Raw genomic sequence first — 20,206 nt, forward strand, 5'->3', positions numbered from 1 at the left:
AGCAAGTACACATGTACTAGCTCTGTGCAGGGAAGAGAATAAGTTTTACTTTCTACAGAACTGGCCACAATAAAGGCAACCAGCAGAGAGAACTCGTGAGAGTGGTTTGAGTAGAGTGAAAACACAAACTCTCCTCCAAGCCAGGAATTTCAGCCTTTTTTCCCCACACAGAAAAGAAAGGGGCTACCCATTAAGAAAAGAAGACTTGGACAAGTGATTTAGAGTCAAAGACCTTCAGCATGTTGTTTTGTCTCTTTGTTCTGTTGTTCACAAGCCTAATGTGAAAACCATGAGAGATTATGAACTACTACAGCTCACTTACTTGGGCTTCCACTCCTCAGTGGTGAAGAACTGCGGCTTCGAGACAGCTGCGAGACAAACAGAGAAGAAAACTCAGGCTTTCAAAGATCTGGCCCCAAGAAAGCCACCTGGGGACCCATCAACATTCAGAAAATTTGCAGTTGTCTATTGGTGCAACTCCACTGCTAAAAAGCCAAATTCAACAGCTTCTATTTTTCCTTCCGTAGTTAACATGAAAAAGTGAGTCTCACATTTTCAATATTCAGATTTTAAGCGGAGGGCACCTATGGCAATTTATTAAGATGGGCTAACAATTAGAGGGGGAAAAAGTACATTATTCTTATAGAAAAAAATGAAATATTGTGTAACTGTACCATAAGTAGAACTCTGCCAAGGTTTCACATATCTGATTAGTGCTACCACAGTTTTTCCCCTCCTGCCCACTCTGTGCTGATTTTCTGCTTCTTGGAGCCATTGGAGGGTAAATTTAGATTACTAATTCCAGGAGGCAATAACCATGGTGCAGTATACATACTGCAAGATGACTAAAACACTTCCAGATGATGCCATTAGTTATTCAGAAGAGTACTGAAGCAAGGGGGAGGAGGAGGAGGAAAGCATTCTGAGATCCACAGTTGATGCTTCTGAGAATTTAACTACGATCTACTTCTCATACAGTACCCCCAACTGACAATTACACCAGGCAACAACTGTCAGTTCAGACCCAGCAAAGGCATTTCTTCCCAATGTTAAAGACTACATGTGGTGCATCAGCATGTTTAAAAAAGGTTGCTATGTTCTGAGTTTAAAAATATTCAATGTTGTTAACACTGCAAGCATTCAGCTGAGGCTTACATGACGTGACAGAAGAGGACTGGTGCTACGGCCTCGGCTTCTGCCTCTACTTCTACTTCTGCAAGACCACTGAAAGAGAAGAGTTTGACAAATCTGTGTTGAGAGAGGGCCTTTAATAAAGAGACTCAGCAAGCAGACTTGCTAAGATGGAGGCAAGGCTTGAGGATAGAGAGCAAACACACAAGAGCTTTCACCTTCTAACAGGCTCTGCCAACAGTCACACATCTGCGTAATGAATACAGTTAAGACAAATGGAACTATTCATCCTAAAACCAGCATAACACACTCAAACCTAACTGATATTTGATGTACACAATTCCAACCAGGTAAGGAATGATCAAGAATATATCTTTTAAGTTTTCAAGAGTATTTAAATCCAATGACTTCCCTTATTATGCTGCTTAACAGAAGTACATACCAGAGCTCCTCTTTTAGTGACTGCCTCTCCCTTCACAATGACAATATCATCTTCCATCAGAGCAGGCCAGACATGATAGGCCACCAAAGCAGCTGTGAAATCAGAGTCAAAGCTACGATGGTACCTGTGGAAACGATGCAAGAAATGCCTGCATGTAAGTGCCAGAAGAGAAATATGATGCTTCAAATCATCAATGAGTATAAAAGGCATCCACAGGGTATAAATATAAATCTTGACAATATTCATAATTGTGTCTAGCAATAGGACAAGGGAGAATGGTTTGAAACTGAGGAGAGTAGGTTTGGACTGGATCTTAGGAAGAGTTCTTCAGTATGAGGGTGGTAAGACTACAGAATAGGTCACCCAAGGAGTTAGTGGCTGCCTCCTCCCGAGGGGTGTTCAAGGCCAGGTTGGATGAGGCCATGAGCAGCTGAGTCTAGTTGAGAGGTATCCTTGCTCATGGTGGGGAGGTTGGAGTTGGTAATCTCCAAGGTCCCTTCCAACCTAAGCCATTCTATGAAACCATTTCACCTGCTGTGTCCAGTCCAGTGACCCGATGAGAGCCTGTGTGACTGTGTCAAGCCGTTCTACAATAAAACCTGACTTTTTTTTTAATACCAAAGAATCTTACTTGTTCTCACTGAAAAGTTCTCCATCAGTGCCAAAGGCAATATCGAGAGGAGGGAGGAGAGTCTGCATTGAGAAAGCCACACGGCACAGCTCCCGAATCAAAGTGCTGATCACAATGAAATCAATCTCTCGTGGAAATGAAATCTTTGGGTTGATGTTCATGGAGCGAATTACTTCCTGAAAAATAAACACAACTGAGTAAATCTGAGCTCACTAGCAGAGAAATCTCTAAATATGTCTCTCAGCTTTCTACATCAAAAAAATACCAGTGTAAGAAGCTCCTCATAGTGTTGTCTTTGGCTATTCCAGAATGTATTAACTTCAGAAATAAAGTATGAGCTACATCATTGCCATCACTCTTATGGCTGATGCAGTTCTTCAGCAGAGCACAGAACTTAAAGACATCAAATTTAGCTTCTGTTTAAGACAGTTACACTGTACCTTGTCAACAAAAAAATGATTCTGACAGACATTCTAATCACAGACAGCTAAAAAATAACTAATTGCTGGGCCATACCATAGGATTATTGTGGAAAATCATAGAATTGTTAGGGTTGGAAGGGACCTCAAGGATCATCCAGTTCCAACCCCCCTGCCATGGGCAGGGACACCTCACACTACAGCAGGTTGCTCACAGCCACATCCAGTCTGGCTGCAAAAACCTCCAGGGATGAGGTTTCCACCACCTCCCTGGGCAACCTGTGCCAGTGTCTCACCACCCTCATGGGGAAGAATTTCTTCCTAACATCCAATCTAAATCTACCCATTTCTTATCACTACCCGACAGCCTAAATAGACTGCTACAAGACAAAACCCATGTAAATAAACTTTCTTCAGGTTACAGAGTATCTCTAGTTTATGCACTCCACATTTATCAGCTCTTCAGACAGAACAACAGGTCACTTCCCCACTGCCCTTGACTTACATTGACACTGGCTTGCACGTCATACAGATCCTCATGGCGAACTATATAATCCAGGACAGTGTCTTCAAGCGACTCGGGCCCTGTATGACCCAGAGACAGAGTCTCTCTCACAAGTATTTTGAACTGCCTGTAGGCCATCTTTGCTGCATGAAAAGATTCCTGCAAACAAAGAGCATCAAGTAAATACAGCAGAGTGATTAATTTTCTTTTAATCGTTTATCTGAGAGGATGAACTTAACTCTATCACCATTGTAAGGAGGAATATAAAGTGCTGCTGTAAAAAAGTGGAAGTTAAAAATAGTGCTCATCTGGAAGGACATCTCTGATTGAATCACACATGATTTTCAGAAGACAGGATTGAAAAGCTGCCCACCTAACCCTCTATTTTTAGGCAGGATCCCATCACACATGCACTAGCAATGCAAAAATACCAAGAGCAGAAGATTCAGTAGCTGCATTTTCTGTGCAACATGTCATAGAGGAGCATCTCTTGTCTGTTGGGAGGAAAGGTTAAATTGGAGTGCAAACTGAATGACAGTTGTGGGGACAGAAAATAGCCAGCACTTCAGTAAGTGCAGTGTTCCTGGGGTCACACACATTGAGACACACAGCCTGACACAGGTAGGTACTACAACAAGGAAGCTGAAGTACAGATAAATTAAACAGCTCTTTATGAGCTCATAATAAAGGTAATTTCAAGGGACCAAATAAAACTAGAAAAAGCACATAGCTACAGGAAAAATGGAAGCATGACATGGAAACTTGTTTAGCTTACTAAAATGTAGTATTTCCAAAGTAATTAATCTAAATGAGTGGTGGTGTTTAGTGCAGGAATTATCTATGCTCACAGCCATTCAGTCATCTTATGCACCTACACTATGGACCACTGTCCCTGTTCTAACATCAGAGAAGGACACTAAACAGAGTTCAGTGTGAAAGCATAGGGGAAAGGAAAACCAAAAGGGAAAAGAAACAAAGGTTTCTTCTCCACACTTTACAGAAATGCTAATTTCCACACAGTTTAATCCAATCCAGGTAGAACATTTTATAGCACATTTCTGACCTGTAAACCACCTGCCCGGGGAAGTGGTGGAATCACTGTCCCTGGAGGTGTTCAAAAAATGTGTAGGACCTGGCACTCTGTGACATGGTTTAATGTCCATGGTGGAGTTATGCTGATGGTTGGACTCGATCTTAGGGGTCTTTTCCAACCAAAACCATTCTGTGATTCTCAACATCCGTGTCTTCTTACCACAGCCGCAATGTAGATTATCCTCTGCACCATCTCCATGTCACTGGTGTATGTCCTCAGAAGGGTCTCTGCATCCAAACGTTCTTGAGCATAAATGTCACCAAAGCGAGCGACCAGGCGTGCGCGACGTGAAGCGTTGGTGCGCCTGGCTCGGCCTGGGGAGCAGCTCCTCAGCAGCAGGGAGCCAGGGAACTTGCCCTCACCGCGCCTGGGGGAAGGAGAGCGGCTCCGGGCTAGCCTAGCACAGGCAGGGAAAGAAGCACAGAATCAACCAGGGTGGAAGAGACCTCCAACATCATCAAGTCCAATCAATCACCCAACTCTATCTAATCAACCAGACCCTGGCACTAAGTGCCTCATCCAGTCCTTTCTTAAACACCTCCAGGGATGGTGACCCCACCACCTCCCTGGGCAGCCCATCCCCATGGCCAATCTCTCTTTCTGGAAAGAACTTCTTCCTAAGATCAAGCCTAAACTTCCCCCTGCACAGCTCGAGACTGTGTCCTCCTGTTCGGTTGCTGGTTGCCCAGGAGAAGAAACCAAACCCCACCTGGGTACAACCACCCTTCAGGTAGTAGACAGACCCTCCACCATCCTCAGATGGTTTTCCCTACTGCAGAGAGTTTTGTGTCTATTTAATATTGGGGGTAAACTGAGATTTTTCAGCCAACAATCACAGAAGTCAAGCTGCAGCTGGTTAGTCCAACATGAAGGCGTTTGGGTCACTGTCCTTTGTGGGCTAGAGCCTGAACAACAGCAATCAGTCATTCCTAAAGTGTGTGCAGCTCAATTCTGTTTTAAACAGTAATGATTGGGAGATTTGTTCCTCCTAAAGAGGAGCACTTGAAGAGTTGTAAAGTCAAACAAGTGAGAGGTTCTGGCCCATAATGATACAGTATTCAAAGAGGACTTGTAAAGAAAAACACCTAACCATCTCTGGTTACCCTGCACAGTTACTTTCAATGTATTTTGTAAAGCTGCTCTTTACTGTTCTCCCAGAAACTTAGCATCTGACCCACATTAAAACTTCTGGGCACTAAGAGAATTCAGTCAAAGAGAGTTTGCTCCTTTGTAACAGAGTACAAAAGCTTGGCTTTCATTTACACTTCAGTTGCAAATGAAGAGGGAATTCATGCTACCCAACATGAACATTTTCTCTGATTCAGTAACTTCTGTGAGTAATGCCTCTACCTGCTCTGGAGAAGAGACTTCCTGGCATCCAGGATGGAAATCTCATCCCTCAGTAACTGAATCTGCTGCTCATAGTCATTCAGGCGCTCTAACTTCTTTAGGGCATCCTTCTCTTGGGCACGGGAGGTCTCCAGACTTAGGAACATAGAATAAAGCCAGTCACAAGATGTCCTTCTACCAATGCAAACCATCTATCAATTAATCATAGAATGGTCTGGGTTGAAAGGCACCTCCAAAGCTCATCTATTCCAGCCCCCTCTGCAGTCAGCAGGGACATCCCCAACTAGATCAGGTTGCCCAGAGGCTTATCCAGCCTCACCTTGAATATCTATCTACAGGGATGGGGCCTCAACCACCTCCCTGGGCAACCTGTTCCAGTGTTCCACCACCCTCATAGTAAAAAGCCTGTTCCTAATATCCAATCTAAATCTGCTCTTTTCTAGTTTGAAGCCATTGCTCCTCATCCTGTCACTGTAGGCTTTTGTAAACAGCCTCTCTCCATCCTTCTTGTAGGCCTCCTTCAGGTGCCAGAAGACTGTTATTAGGTCTCCCCTCATCATCCAACAAAGAGCAGAAAGAGAGGAGAAATATTGAGCCAGCTCCTTATATTGAAATACAGAGAAGTCCAGAGTTTAAAAAACCCCTACTCAAAGCATGCTCTTAATTACGCCTTAAAATGTATAAGCATACTGTGGCAGGAGACTGGCCACACCACACTGTTGCAGGAGAGATCACTGGGTAACAAAACTTGCACTAGCTCAAATAATGAGGCCTAAGAAAAACTCTTTTCTTTCTCATATTCAAGATGTTAACCAAACCACTTCAGTTTTCTTTCCTACAGTTTAACTCTCTAGGTGTTTTCTTATACCAGGTCCTCAGGTTCTTTTCTTTGCTGGAATATATTAGTCAGTCAAATAACATCACCAATGATGTTATTCAAGTAATATCAAGATTTAATTACATCAAGTCTAGACCAGATTTGCTCTGACAGCCCAGGAGATCAAGATGTCTTGCAAAACATGCTTTGATTTAAGTATGTGAGACAGACTATGGACAAGAGGAATGAGATCATCAGCTATTCCAAGTCTCAAAAACCCAGTTTACAGACAAAAATGCAAAAGACATTCCTGGCAAACTGTTCCACGTACAAAAAAATAGAATAAAAAAATCCTGCCCTAAGTGTCACAGAGCAGTCCTGACCTCACTTTTGCTACTTTTAGAAGGATTCTGGTGATGAGAGGCAGGTGAAAACTACTTAAATTTGATCTCAGCTCACTAAAAGAATTCACATTTTGAAAAGATGATTCACAGAACACAAAATAGCACCTTTGCTTCACTCAAAAACTGAGCATCCAGATGTTCAGATACAATTACATACCATAACTAATAATGTCATGTCATAGGTCTTGCTGTACTATAGCTACTCGATTTTTACTGAGGTTTGCTTAGCATGCAACAGTTCGTTGACTGTAATTCCACTGGGATGGTCATGCATGATACAAAACCCCTTTTGTCTGGAATGCTGGCAGGTTTTCCAACTCCTCTGCCAGAAGCAAAGCCTACAAAATCAGTTTATGAATGTTGGGTATGACCGTATCCTTTGTAGCCCACTTTGGGGACACGCAGACAATCCAGAGCCTAAATGTATTTTGAAGCCCTGATTTTAAGCCAGAAACAAAGTATTTCACAAATCTCCATCAGTATTTAGATGTCAAGAGAAAAATGTGGCTGGTTGAAAAGCAAAAAAACAAGAATGAGAGTGAATTCCCTTACTCTTGTTGCAAATGGTCAAGCTGTAGACGAGTTGAAGTCAGTTCTTCCTGCAGCTCTTGCAGTTTAAAAGACTGATTGCTGGCCAGCTCATTCAGCTGCCTCTCTTTCTCCAATGAATCCTACAACAAAACACATATCTACACTGTTTCAACATCCAACCTTACAGAATCCTTCAGCAATGTAGTTCAGCATTACCAGCAGAGGTAGGTCTAAACATCTCAGTAAAGACTGTTTCCAAAGTAACTGAAAACAAAAGCAATTGCACTCCTAGACACATAAACAGTACCTTCCAGGCACACACACAAAACCCCCAAGGACTCATTACATTAGGAAAAGCATTCAATTAATTTACACTTCCTGACGCAGAATAGAGAAGTAGACTACTACACAGAGCTCAGTTTTGTAGCTCTACACAATCCTAACCAGAGCCAAGTAACTGTGCAGCAGGCTTTTCTTTATATTTTGATTGTCATGTGCAATGACAAATGCAGAACATTTAATAACATGTAAATGCAGAACAGTTCTTCCCTAGAAAAGGAAGGCAGTACAAGACCACAGTTTCCCTTACAAAGCAAATTCCTCCATATTGTCACTGACTGCTGTGGAACAGCATAAGCCTGAGGAGGCCAGAAGGAACTTTAATTTCCCTTTCAAAGGAAACGTAAATGATCAAACAGAGAAATAGTGTAGTTGTCTCCATGAGCAATTAAGGACATATTTCATTAAGCAAAATCAGGGAGGGAGGCTATTGTTAACAGAAGGTCATGAAAGCTCTCCTGCAGGTACAAAAATCACACTGTTCTAATCCCTTAAAGTAAATTTTGTACATACCTGAGTGAGAGAGACATTGGTTTCCAAGAGCCTTCTTGAAGCAGCACAGGAAAAACAAGTCCCTAGCCATGGCAGGAGACGAGTTTTTATTGTTTCCATACCTGCATAGTTCCCACCTAAGAAAATACACACGTTAAGAAATTAATTAACTTACAGAAAGAGGCAGAGCTTAAAAAGCTAACACATGTGAAAAGATGTCAGTAATAAGACAAGACACTGATCTACCTTCTCGGCATGTTTCACTGAGGATTGTGAAGAGCTGCCCTTGGATCTCAGAATTCAGTTCTATCATGTCACAGCACCGGTTCAGATTCTGATCACAGGAATTAATCTGCAAATTAATATATATGAATAGATCTACCTGGGGCTTTGCTACTTAAAAGCATTCCTGTTATGATGAATTCTTCCCTATGACTACATCTGCACAACCTTTTCTCACTGCATCCACTGAAACACTTATCTTTAAAAGGCTCACATCGTTAATGGGCAAATGAATGAGACATCAGGGCTTCTGAAACCCAGTTAACTCACTTGCTTGAGCCAGCTTACTCCTTCCCCCATTCATAAAGGTGCAACCACAAATATCTCTGAAAGAATCATCATAATAATCATGGATCTGTGAAGAAGTCTTTCAACACAGATCTTTTTAAAGCAATAAGAGAGGACACTCTTGGATAAATGAACATATTAGTCCAAAACTGATTTTCTGTAGTAGCTGATATAATACCAGCCTGTATTATCAACAGCAACATGAGGCATCCATGCAGTTTAATTTGATTTTAAGAGTTACCAACTGAAGAATGCACAGAAGTCAGCACTATGCCTAGGAAACAACAGAACAGCAAAATTACACCACTTTCAGCAAATGCAATCCTGAGAAGGAGCTGATGGGGTTAACCTGTCCAGGATGCTTCTGCACCTGCCAGGAGAACACCTACTTTGTACCTGCTTTCTTAATCTTTATCCCTAACCTGAGCAGCATCTCCATCATAGACTACTCCCTAGGTCATCAGCCTTTAATGACTCCATATGGTTTTTACAAGCTTCCAAACCAGCTAAAACTACCCCCACACACACCCCTGCCAGCTTGTATTTTGTTTGATGCAACGTGCTTTCCTCGGGCCTCAAGGAGCAGTCTCCTGCCAGAACATCACTGCAAAGTGCATTTTTCCACCTCATTACACCAACATAACACCCATGGTGCTTCCATCTGCCAGCTCTGCAACAGCCACCTAAAACTCCTCCTCTTCATTTTCCAAGACCTCAGAGACTACCCCCACCTCACTTATTATAGAAAGCCCAGCCCCCACAACAGTGGGAGCTCAGCTCTCCAAAGGCCTACCTCCACCACCCACTGGCAAGATTTGCTCCTCCAGCTTTAACAGCTATACTCAAACTCCTCATCAAAACCAGTCTTTGCCCTGAATCCTGCAAGTACTTGTCAATATGCTGCAACTCCTGCATGACACAATGTCAAAAAAAGAACTGTCTTTTCTTGAAAAGGCTTCATCCCTGCTCAGCACCCTTTCTCACAGGTACATGGTGACAGGCTCATGGCCAAATCAAATTTCAGTGCCCTGAAGCTAATGGCTCTTGGGGTCACAAAAGTGAGAACTCTGCCAAGACTCTCCACGGAGAAAATTCATAGCTGTCAAATCTCAGAACATCCTTCCCCCATTTTGCACCTTCTCTACTTCTTCCACAGGACTGCATCCTCAGTCTCCTCTTACTCACTCCATGCATTCCATTACATCCCCCTGCAGCCATTTCCTCATCCACACATAAATTTCTCTCCTCATACCTGCATCCCTCACTTCTGACGCCCTTCTGCAGCCTGCCAGCTCTAACAGGTTTCCCACCCAGAAGAGCTATAAAGTTGGACACCCTCGATCTCACTGCCAACATCCTTTTCCCTGACGTTTTCCTGACTGTTCTCAGGCCACAGGTGGTTTCTTCAAAACACAGCCTTCACCCGTGACCCTTCCACCTGCTGGCCTTTTATCACAAAGCTCTTTTTTTCATCCAGACTTAGCAATTACAGCTCAAACCTCTTTTAATCTCGAGTCCTTGCTTTCAGTGAACTTTGCCCCTGACAGAAAGCAGCTGAAGCTGTGAGCGCTCCAGGCAGTGGGCGTTAAAGCTGCGATAAGCAGCTACTCGAGTGGGTCCATGTCCCAAGCTGACCTTTTGAACCCCCTACTTGCTCACCCACGGCCGGCTGTGGGTCTCGGCTGGGCTGGGCGGGAGGGAGGGACACGGCCATCGCTCCGCGTCCCGCCGTCACCGCGGAAACCGCCGCACGGCCCCGGGCGCCGCGGCAACGGCGTCCTCCCGCCCGCCCGCTGAGCTAAGGGTTCTCCTTACAACCCCCCAGCCAAAGCCCCCCGCGCTGACGACCGCGGCCCACCTCGTAGTCCCGGTACCAGCTCTCCAGCTTCTCTTGCAGCACCCGGGCGCTCTCGCTGTTCACCAGCCTCCTCAAGCCGTCGGCCATGGCTAGCTGTCAGTTTGTTCCTGGAGTTGGAATGGGACGAGCTGCGCTGGTTCCTCTGTCTCGTCTGGTTTGGTCTTGCCCCAGGAACCCACCGCAGGCGGGCGGCGAGATGGTACCGCCAGCCCGGACCCGCTGCTCTGGGCGGCGCTGCTTTCGCGCCGCCTTTATAGTCGCGATTGTAACGTAGGCCGGGACCAGCGCGGCAGCGGCTGCCATGGCGACGCGGGCAGGGCGCGCCTCGGTTGTGGTAACGAGACCGCCGCCCCACGGCTACCCGCAGTCCCACAGCCCAGCCAGGCGGGATGCGGGTACCGTCGGGTACTGCGTCTCCGAACCAGCAGCAAGGACTCGCCTCTCAGAGCGGCACCGAACTCGATCCCGACCGCCCCCACCTCTGGCGCCGCGAGGGGGCGCACGCGCACCTCTCCGCAACGGCGGCGGCGGAGGAAGATGGCGGCGGCCGCTCCCGAGCAGGTCTGTCCCGCTGTGTTGCAGGCATGGGGAGGTGGCTGGAGCCATCCATGCCAGGGCGAAGGGGGAGCGAGGCTCGCTTTGCCGCCCGCAGAGCCGCGGCCAGCCATCGGAGCAGCGGGGCCGGCCGAGGGGTGCTGCTTGTGGAGGGGGCGCTCGGGCGGGGGCGCCATTTTCGCGGCGTTGGCTGAGGCTGGTTTGGTGCCGGAGCCCTGCGGTTCGACGGGCGAGAGGGGCCGCGGGGAGCCGTCCCAGGGCCCCTGCGTCCCCGCCGCCTGCGCCAGCCGGGGAGTACAGTGTTCCTGACCCATGCCTAGCACTGTGCGGGGAGGACGCCCTTTGCCTTGCTGGGGCAGCCGCCTGGGTGGGGGAGAGGCAGCCCGAGCCCGGTACCGGGGCGGGACGAGGTACAGTCCGGATTTCGCCGTCCAGCCCGCAGAATCTCTTCAGAAAGAAAACCACTTTCTTGTTCGAAATAAAGCATTCTGGCATTTCTGCACAGGAATGTGACTGTCTTGTGTAAATAGGCGCTTGCCAATAATTAATGAGGCGTAAAGCGGCCGGCCAGTATTTATAGGGCTGCGCCGTCAGCCGTCTCGTTGGGCTGGCGCTCGGCTGCTGGCTTCTCGGCACGCTATAAATAAGGCTGGATGGAGCTCAGATTCCGGCTCGGCATCCGAGGTCTCACACGGGAGTGAAAGCTAAATTTGTTAGGAAGGATGTCACTGTCACCTCCTCGGACGGGCGGGACGGAGACTGTCAGCGCCACCCCATGACGGAGGGAGAAGAACGGAGATGTTAGAATCAGCCAGGCTGGAAGAGACCTCCAAGATCGTCAAGTCCAATCAATCACCCAACCCTATCTAATCAGCTAGACCGTGGCACCAAGTGCCCCATCCAGTCTTCTCCTAAACACCTCCAGGGACATCGATGCCACCACCTCCCTGGGCAGCCCATTCCCATGGCCAATCTCTCTTTCTGGAAAGAACTTCTTTCTAAGATCAAGCCTAAACTTCCCCCTGCACAGCTTGAGACTGTGTCCTCTTGTTCTGTTGCTGTTTGTCAGGGAGGAGAGACCAACCCCCACCTGGCTACAACCACCCTTCAGGTAGTTGTAGACAGCAATAAGGTGTCCTCTGAACCTCCTGTTCTCCAGGCTAAACAACCCCAGAGGAGCTCTGTCATCTCCAAATCAGCGTATATCTGGCTGTGTGCATCAGTCGGTAGGAATCCCCACATTCCTGAGGGATCCTGTGCTAGCACTGTCTTGGGTGCTGTAGGAAGCAGTGCATGGATGCTTTGGCACTTGTCCAGCAATCACCATTTCAGCCATGCTCCCCCAGTCCGGTTGCTGTCTTTTGTTGTGCTGCTTTACCAGGTGAAAACACCACATTGGAGTTTTATCTCATTGTCACACACTGCCCTCAGGAGAACAAACTTACTGTCCTGTTGTACAAGACTTTCTCAGAGCACAGACCTCTTGATTTTCCTGTCCAGCCGATTTGTGCAGGGTTAGGGCAGCTTTCAGAACATCGAGAAAGCCCTCCGTAAACCTTATCTGGTCAGGCAGTTTCTCAACACCTTTTTTCTCCAGCAACAGAAGAAAACAAGACACTTTTAAATAAGTATAGACACATACAAGTGCAGTAAGCATAAGGTGCAGCTTCAGGAGTCATTTCAGATGAGCAAGCTTATTCCCATCATAAAGATCACGATCTTTGAAGAATTGAACCCTTAAATAGCAGCCTGTTCCATTCATCCCTTTCTTTGAAGAATTCAACCCCTAAATACCAACCTGGTTCCATTCAAGGGAGGTGAAACAAAATTTTGGACAGTTACAAAATTACATGAAAGCTTTTATTTTCCCTACAAAAGATCTAAAAGAGTTTCCTCTACTTATTGTTACATTTATGGGATATCCCTTGCAATGTGGTGGCTGCAAATTATTACATTAAAGCTAGGCTGGCTGAGTTTCCATTCCAGGTTTGGAGTCTTAAGAGTATTTTTCTTAAAAGTGCATGCAAGCAACAGAAATTGAATGCAAACTCTGTGCCATCAAACTGACTTAACAACCTCTATCCACCTTTGGATTTAAATTTTGGTCATTGCCTTAGCAGAGATCACAGTGGGTGTGAATGTGTGTTCTAAGTACAGAGCAGGGGACTGAAATGTAATCCTGAACTGTTCCACTAGTCAATTCCAATTTCTGCTTATTGTGTGCATAGCTGTGTGTGATTTGGGTGGCTTTATGTGCCTTGTAACAGTTAATCCATGCTTTGTGTTCCAGCAAAGCTCCAATGGCCCAGTGAAGAAGTCCATGCGAGAGAAGGCTGTGGAACGCAGGAATGTTAACAAGGAGCACAACAGCAACTTCAAAGCTGGATACATTCCTATTGATGAAGACCGGCTCCATAAGACAGGGTTACGTGGCAGGAAAGGCAACTTGGCCATTTGTGTGATTGTTCTTCTCTTTATTTTGGCTGTCATCAACCTGATTGTGAGTATAATGCTTAGGCTGTCAGCATGGTTGGGACATATTTCATTTTGGTGGTTTATTAGAGAAATAAAACTTATTCTAATACAGCTGAGCAGGACTGTGAAGAAAGAAGTTCTTCACAGACAGAGGGATTGCCCATTGGAATGGGCTGCCCAGGGAGGTGGTAGGGTCAACGTCCCTGGAGATGTTTAAGAAGAGACTGTGCATTAATAAGACAAGAAACAATGGATACAAGCTTGAACATAGAAGGTTTCACCTCAACAGGAGGAGAAACTTCTTCACAGTGAGGGTAACAGAGCACTGGAACAGGCTGCCCAGGGGGGTTGTGGAGTCTCCTTCTCTGGAGACTTTCCAAACCCACCTGGATGCATTCCTGTGCAGAGTACCCTAAGTGATCCTGCTCTGGCAGGGGTTTGGACTGGATGATCTGTGGAGGTCCCATCCAGCCTCTAATGTACTGTGATCCTGTGATGTGGTTCCTCCGGTAGCTGTGGGAAGACCCAAAGCAGCAGAGTGACCTTTGTCCACGTGTGTTTGCCCGCAGATCACGCTGGTTATCTGGGCGGTCATCCGCATCGGTCCCAACGGCTGTGACAGCATGGAGTTCCACGAGAGCGGCCTGCTGCGCTTCAAGCAGGTCTCGGACATGGGCGTCATCCACCCCCTCTACAAAAGCACCGTGGGAGGCAGGCGGAACGAGGACTTGGTGATCACTGGCAACAATCAGCCTGTAAGTTATCACCTGACAGCTTCTCAGCAACACCCTGCAGTTGTGTTCAGATTATTAATAAATGTTGTATTGGAAACATCACTGACTTCGGGATGCCGTCCAGAAGGGTCTTCACAGGCTTGAGAAAAGGGCCAGTGACAACTCCATGAGGTCTGACAGTCACAGTGCAAGGTCCTGCATCTGGGTTGGGCCAGACACAGATCGAGGCTGGGTGCAGAGCGGGTTGAGAGTAGCTCTGAAGAAACAGACCTGGGGGTGTTGATTGCTGAGAACTCACCATCAGCCAGCAGTGCCCTCATGCAGCCCAGAAGGCAGCTGTGTGCTGGGCTGCATCAGGAGGAGTGTGGCCAGCAGGGCAAGAGAGGGGATTCTTATGCTGGTGTTCCCAGCATAAGAAGGACACAGAGATGTTGGAGTGAGTCCAGTGCAGAGCCACAAAGATGATCCAAGGGCTGGACCTCTTCTGCTATGAGGATAGACTAAGGGAGCTGGGAACATTCAGCCTGGAGAAGACTCTGGGAGGACCTTAGAGCTGCCTTCCAGTACCTGAAGGGATCCTGCAGGAAGGCTGCAGAGGGACTTTTCATGAGGGTGTCTAGCAACTGTCTACTATGCTAAGTGATCCTTCTCTGGCAGGGGGGTTGGACCTGATGATCTCTTGATGTCCCTTCCAACCTCTGATATTCTGATATACTGTGACAGGACAAGGGGGAATGGTTTGAAGCTGAGGAAGAGTAAGTTTAGACTGGATCTTAGGAAGAAGTTCTTCAGTAGGAGGGTGGTGAGACTCTGGCACAGGCTGCCCAGGGAGGCTGTGGCTGCCTCCTCCGTGGGGGTGTTCAAGGCCAGGTTGGATGAGGCCTTGAGCAGCTGAGTCTAGTTGAGAGGTGTCCCTGCCCATGGTGGGGGGCTTGGAGTAGATGATCTCTGAGATCCCTTGCCACTTCAGCCATCTCATGACCTTGTTTCTGAAGATCGTGTTTCAGCAAGGAACAACCAAGCTTAGTGTGGAAAAAGACAAAACTTCGATTACCAGCGATATTGGCATGGAGTTTGTTGATCCCCGGACGCAGAACACCTTGTTCAGCACAGACTATGAGACCCATGAGTTCCACCTGCCAAATGGAGTTAAAATCCTGAATGTACAGAAGGCCTCCACAGAGAGGGTAGGGCTCTGTTAACTGCCACTTGCTTGTAAAAAATCTCATCACAGGGTTGTCTTAGCTGTAGAATGAAACAATTCCTCCACCTGGATCACAGCAACCCCATGGTAAGCTACAGGCTTGGGGGTGTGTGGTTGGAAAGATGCAACTTGGAGAGGGACCTGGGGGTAGTGGTTGATTAAATATGAGGCAGAAGTATGCCCAGGTGGCCAAGAAAGCCAATGGCATCCTGGCTTGGATTAGAAACAGGGTGGCCAGCAGAGACAGGGAGCTGATCATCCCCCTGTACTTGGCACTGGTGAAGCCACACCTTGAGTATTGTGTTCAGTTGTGGGCCCCTAGCTACAGGAAAGACATTGAGGTGCTAGAGCCCCATCCCTGGAAGTTCTTAGGGCCAGGCTGGATGTGGCTCTGGGCAACCTGCCCATGGCAGCAGGGTTGGAACTTGATGATCCTTGGAGTCGCTTCCAACCCTGACAGTTCTGTGATTCTATGAAACCAGGAGTAAGCTGACATATTAATTCCTGTACTTACTACAAATGTAACCCATGTAGCCCACACAATTCTCATATTAATTATTATTTTAATGACAAAAATTATGTTTTCCATACCTTCCAAAATGAAGCAATCCTCGTTTAGAAATGTGAATGCAGAAAAAGTAACAACTGTGTAGAAGTTTCCTAGGCACAATGGCAGAAGGGCAAGAAGCATACTGAAGTTTTTTTACTGCCTAGCATATTTTTAAGAGGGTGAAGTTACTCACACAAAGCCAAGTGACACATTTTCATTGATCTCTAAGACACTTCTGGTTTGGTTCTGTCCTTAGATTACCAGCAATGCCACCAGTGATCTAAACATAAAGGTGGATGGCCGTGCTATTGTCCGTGGAAACGAAGGGGTTTTCATCACAGGCAAGACCATCGAGTTTCGGATGGGAGGCAACATGGAGCTGAAAGCAGTAAGTGTTGCAAATCAGCCTGGCTGGAACAGCTTAGCTTCAGATTCAGGAAAGTCCAGAGGAGGCCCACAAAGATGATCCAAGGGCTGCAACACCTCTGCTAGGCTGAAGGAGTTGGTGTTGTTCAGCCTAGAGAAGAGAAAGCTCCCCAGGGGGGGGAACCTAAGAGCTGCCTTCCAATACTTTTAGAGATCCTATGGGAAGGCTGCAGGGAGACTTCCTAAGGGTGTCTAGAGACAGGACAAGGGGGAATGGTTTGAGGCTGGGGGAGAGTAGGTTTAGACTGGATCTCAGGGAGAAGTTCTTCAGTAGGAGGGTGGTGAGGCTCCGGCACAGGCTGCCCAGGGAGGCTGTGGCTGCCTCCTCCGTGGGGGTGTTGAAGGCCAGGTTGGATGAGGCCTTGCACAGCTGAATCCCTGCCTGTGGCAGGAAGGTTGGATTGGATGATCTCTGAGATCCCTTTCAACCTAAGCCGTTCTGTGATTTTCAACCTGCCTTGTCTCCACTTGAAGCTGTACTGTGCTTTCCCCTCCTCCTCCACAGGAGAACAGCATTGTCCTGAACGGCACGGTGATGGTCAGCCCCTCCCGCCTGCCCAGCTCTTCCTACGGGGAGCAGTTCAACAACGGCAACTGGCTGCGTTTCAAGCTCTGTATGTGTGCAGATGGGACTCTGTTCAAGGTGCAGGTGACAGGTTACAACATGGGTTGTCAGACCTCTGTCAACCCCTGCGGAGCCACGCACTGAAGCACAAGCCACTGCCAGGAGAGTCGGGGGTTTTTGTGTGTGTTTACATATGTTTGTATCAAGTAGTTGCATGCCTTCGAGGGGTTGTGTTTTTACAGCAGTTTGTACTTACATTTATTACATAACATTTTTTAACAGAGGCTGTTGCAGCCTCTACAGTATTAGCTCATCATTCTCTTCACTGCAGTGGTGGCACTGAGTTAGGAAGCTTTCAGCCTACAAGTGTACTGAAGTACCTCTCAGAGTTGGGATCAGTAGAATACATTTAGAGAACGTGATCATGGAACAATCATGACCTCCTTCAGTTGCCTTTAGAGGAGATTTCTGTCCTGCATCCCAAGACCTTGAGGGCTACTGAGAACACAACTGCTCTCTGAAGTACTTCAACAGGAAAGTTGGAAGTAGATTTGCACAAGATGGCTAAAGCAGCAGGTTTTTGCCTTCACTTGACAAAGGTTAGTATAACTCAACAAAGGTTGGTCCAGGGGGACCTTAGAGTTGCCTTACAATAGCTGAGGGGATCCTACAGGAAGGCTGCAGAGGGACTTCTCATCAGGGTGTCTAGAGACAGGACAAGTGGGAATGGTTTGAAGCTGAGGGAGAGCAGGATTAGACTGGATCTGAGAAAGAAGTTCTTCAGTAGGAGGGTGCTGAGACTCTGTGGAGGCTGTGGCTGCCTCCTCCCTGGGGGTATTGAAGGCCAGGTTGTATAAGGCCTTGAGCAGCTGAGTCTAGATGAGAGGTGTCCCTGCCCATGGTGGGGAGGTTGGAGTAGAGGATCCCTGAGGTCCCTTCCAACCAAAGCCATTCCATGATTCTATGCTAATGATTTCTCCTAAAATAATGTGGCTCACCATATCTATACTGAAACAGGGCCACAGGATTCCCTTTAAAATCTTGCATTATTTCTGTCACATATTCTCATGTCCTTAAAAAAATGTTATGGGAGCATAAATAATATTTGCAAGTCATATGGAGTGTGGAAACCTAGTTTCAGTTTGGAAATAGTTTTGTGATGACTGAGGTGTTGCTTGAACTCCATATCTGTCTGGGCAGTTCAGACATTCTGCAGTTGCTTAATTTATGTGAGGGATCTATAAATTGTGTTTTATTAGAAGTTCAGTTTAAAAGATGTACTTCCAACTTGCTCACTATCTCCCAAAAAGTCTGTTCCTGGGTGCTTTAATGTGAAGAGTGAACTGTACTAAAAGCAGACCAGCTCCTCCTTTCCCTACTGCGTGTATTTCTTCATTCCAGTTTTGCTTTGCAGTAGCATTGAGTTACCTCAATAATGGAGGCGACGAAGGTGACTTTGCAGGTAGCTTTCTGACAAGTTTTTCTAGATAAGCACAGGCTTCACTACTTGGAAGCTGTGCATATGTTACACATTACCTTCAGAATTGGCCATTTGTTCCATGCAGATAAGCTGTCTGCCCTGGCTTTATAGCCCTCAAAAGTACATAGATTAACACAAAATACAAATCAGCCTCTGCTGCAACAAGAACTTCATATTGAAGGTTCCAAGTCCTGTAATGCCTAAGAAGTCCTCCTGCAGGATGTGTATGGGTAGAAGTGATTTCCAGAGGGGGATTCTTGAGTCAGGTGTTACACCACATAGGAGATTAGAGGGATCACATTTCCCTTCATTGGAAAGCCCTCGACACAGGGAGGACATTGACCTGATGGAGCAGATCCAGAGGAAGGCCAGGAAAATGATCAGGGAGCTGGAGCCCCTCTGCTACAAGGACAGGCTGAGGGAGCTGGGGGTGTTCAGCCTGGAGAAGAGAAGGGAAGGCTCCAGGGAGACCTAAGCAGTCTGCCAGGACTTGAAGGGGGCCTACAAGAAGGATGGAGAGGGAGTTTCCAAAGGCATGCAGTGACAGGGTGAGGGGAAATGGCTTCAAACTAGAACAGAGCAGATTTAGATTGGAGGTTAGGAACAAGTTCTGCACCACGAGGGTCTTGGAACACTGGAACAGGTTGCCCAGGGAGGTGGCTGAGGCCCCATCCCTGGAGATATTCAAGGTGAGGCTCAAGAGGGCTCTGGGCAACCTGATCCAGTGGAGGATGTCCCTGCTGACTGCAGAGGGGGTTGGACTGGATGACCTTTGCAGGGCCCTTCCAACCCAGACCATACTATGATTTTGATGCTCTGTGGTTATTGGAGTTCTGAGAGGTGGACAACAGTGGAATTATTCTAACTAAAACAGAATAAACAGAGTAAAATGTAGCAAAGAAAAGCCAAACATTGAATTGCTCACGTTAAAGATTATGGGCAAGCACCCACATCTTGCATGAACTTCACAGTTCCAACAGAGTTAGGGTTTATTAACAGCTTCAACATATGTTGCTGACACCATGCCTCAATTAGTATCTTTTAAATCTTCAGAGGAGGAAATAAAATGGGTTTGGAATTTTTACTCTCCTGCTAGGGGAAGTTTGTAACTTTATAAATACCTGTACACACATATGAAAACAGAAGCAACAGCATCCTCAAAGCTGAAACAGACCTTCAAAATAAAAGATACTTGCTCAATCAAGTAGATAACAAACACAGAGCTTATTAAAGCTGTTCTCTGGTGAATACTGACATGCCTGCACGCTCTAGTGTTGGATTCTTGTGGCCACCAAGAGTTCTGAAAATACAATACAGCAATACAGCTGAAAGATTTGTCACAAAGGGGCTGTTAAATCATGGTCTGGAGACCTGGTTTTGATCATATGTAGCAAACCCAACCATACCAAATGGAACAATGGAATTAAATGTGGCAGCCACTCTTCTTTGTATTATTCAGGTATTTTTGTTGCCTTTGTTACAGGGTTTGGGAAATGCTGCCACCACCACACCTGCCTTGTGTTGTGCACTGAATTGTTTAACTGCCTGAGCTACACATTTCTGGTTACAGAACACTGCATGGTACAGGATTGATTGCAATCCCACAGCTGCCCTTAAGATTCTGTCTTGTTTAAA

At 46.6% G+C, this 20,206-nt stretch overlaps 2 protein-coding genes across 2 annotated transcripts; one reads left to right on the forward strand and one right to left on the reverse strand.

Moving 5' to 3' along the window:
* Positions 1 to 314: 314 nt before the first annotated feature.
* SPATA18 (spermatogenesis associated 18) lies at positions 315 to 10,669 on the reverse strand. Its single transcript, XM_054383173.1, has 11 exons — positions 10,583 to 10,669; positions 8,401 to 8,506; positions 8,176 to 8,291; positions 7,345 to 7,463; positions 5,572 to 5,706; positions 4,381 to 4,618; positions 3,129 to 3,287; positions 2,205 to 2,380; positions 1,574 to 1,697; positions 1,156 to 1,224; positions 315 to 368 (listed from the first exon to the last, which is right to left on the reverse strand). The coding sequence occupies exons 1-11, from the start codon at positions 10,667 to 10,669 to the stop codon at positions 315 to 317; spliced, it is 1,383 nt and encodes a 460-aa protein (XP_054239148.1).
* A 450-nt stretch (positions 10,670 to 11,119) lies between these two features.
* SGCB (sarcoglycan beta) lies at positions 11,120 to 17,512 on the forward strand. The gene is made up of 6 exons (XM_054383127.1): positions 11,120 to 11,143; positions 13,428 to 13,637; positions 14,182 to 14,367; positions 15,342 to 15,533; positions 16,357 to 16,488; positions 17,032 to 17,512. Exons 1-6 carry the CDS (start codon positions 11,120 to 11,122, stop codon positions 17,233 to 17,235), a joined length of 948 nt encoding a protein of 315 aa, XP_054239102.1. The 3' UTR covers positions 17,236 to 17,512.
* Positions 17,513 to 20,206: the final 2,694 nt, after the last annotated feature.

Source organism: Indicator indicator, chromosome 8 (genome assembly GCF_027791375.1).
Source record: "Indicator indicator isolate 239-I01 chromosome 8, UM_Iind_1.1, whole genome shotgun sequence".
Lineage (NCBI taxonomy): Eukaryota > Metazoa > Chordata > Aves > Piciformes > Indicatoridae > Indicator > Indicator indicator.

Coding starts and splice junctions, on each gene's coding strand:
- SGCB (XM_054383127.1), top strand. CDS start 11,120: ATGGCGGCGGCCGCTCCCGAGCAG. Junction 11,144..13,427: donor CGGCGGCCGCTCCCGAGCAG/GTCTGTCCCGCT, acceptor TTTGTGTTCCAG/CAAAGCTCCAATGGCCCAGT. Junction 16,489..17,031: donor GCAACATGGAGCTGAAAGCA/GTAAGTGTTGCA, acceptor CCTCCTCCACAG/GAGAACAGCATTGTCCTGAA.
- SPATA18 (XM_054383173.1), bottom strand. CDS start 10,669: ATGGCCGACGGCTTGAGGAGGCTGGTGAACAGCGAGAGCGCCCGGGTG. Junction 7,464..8,175: donor CCAATGTCTCTCTCACTCAG/GTATGTACAAAA, acceptor GTTTTGTTGTAG/GATTCATTGGAGAAAGAGAG. Junction 5,707..7,344: donor CTTGACCATTTGCAACAAGA/GTAAGGGAATTC, acceptor TATGTTCCTAAG/TCTGGAGACCTCCCGTGCCC.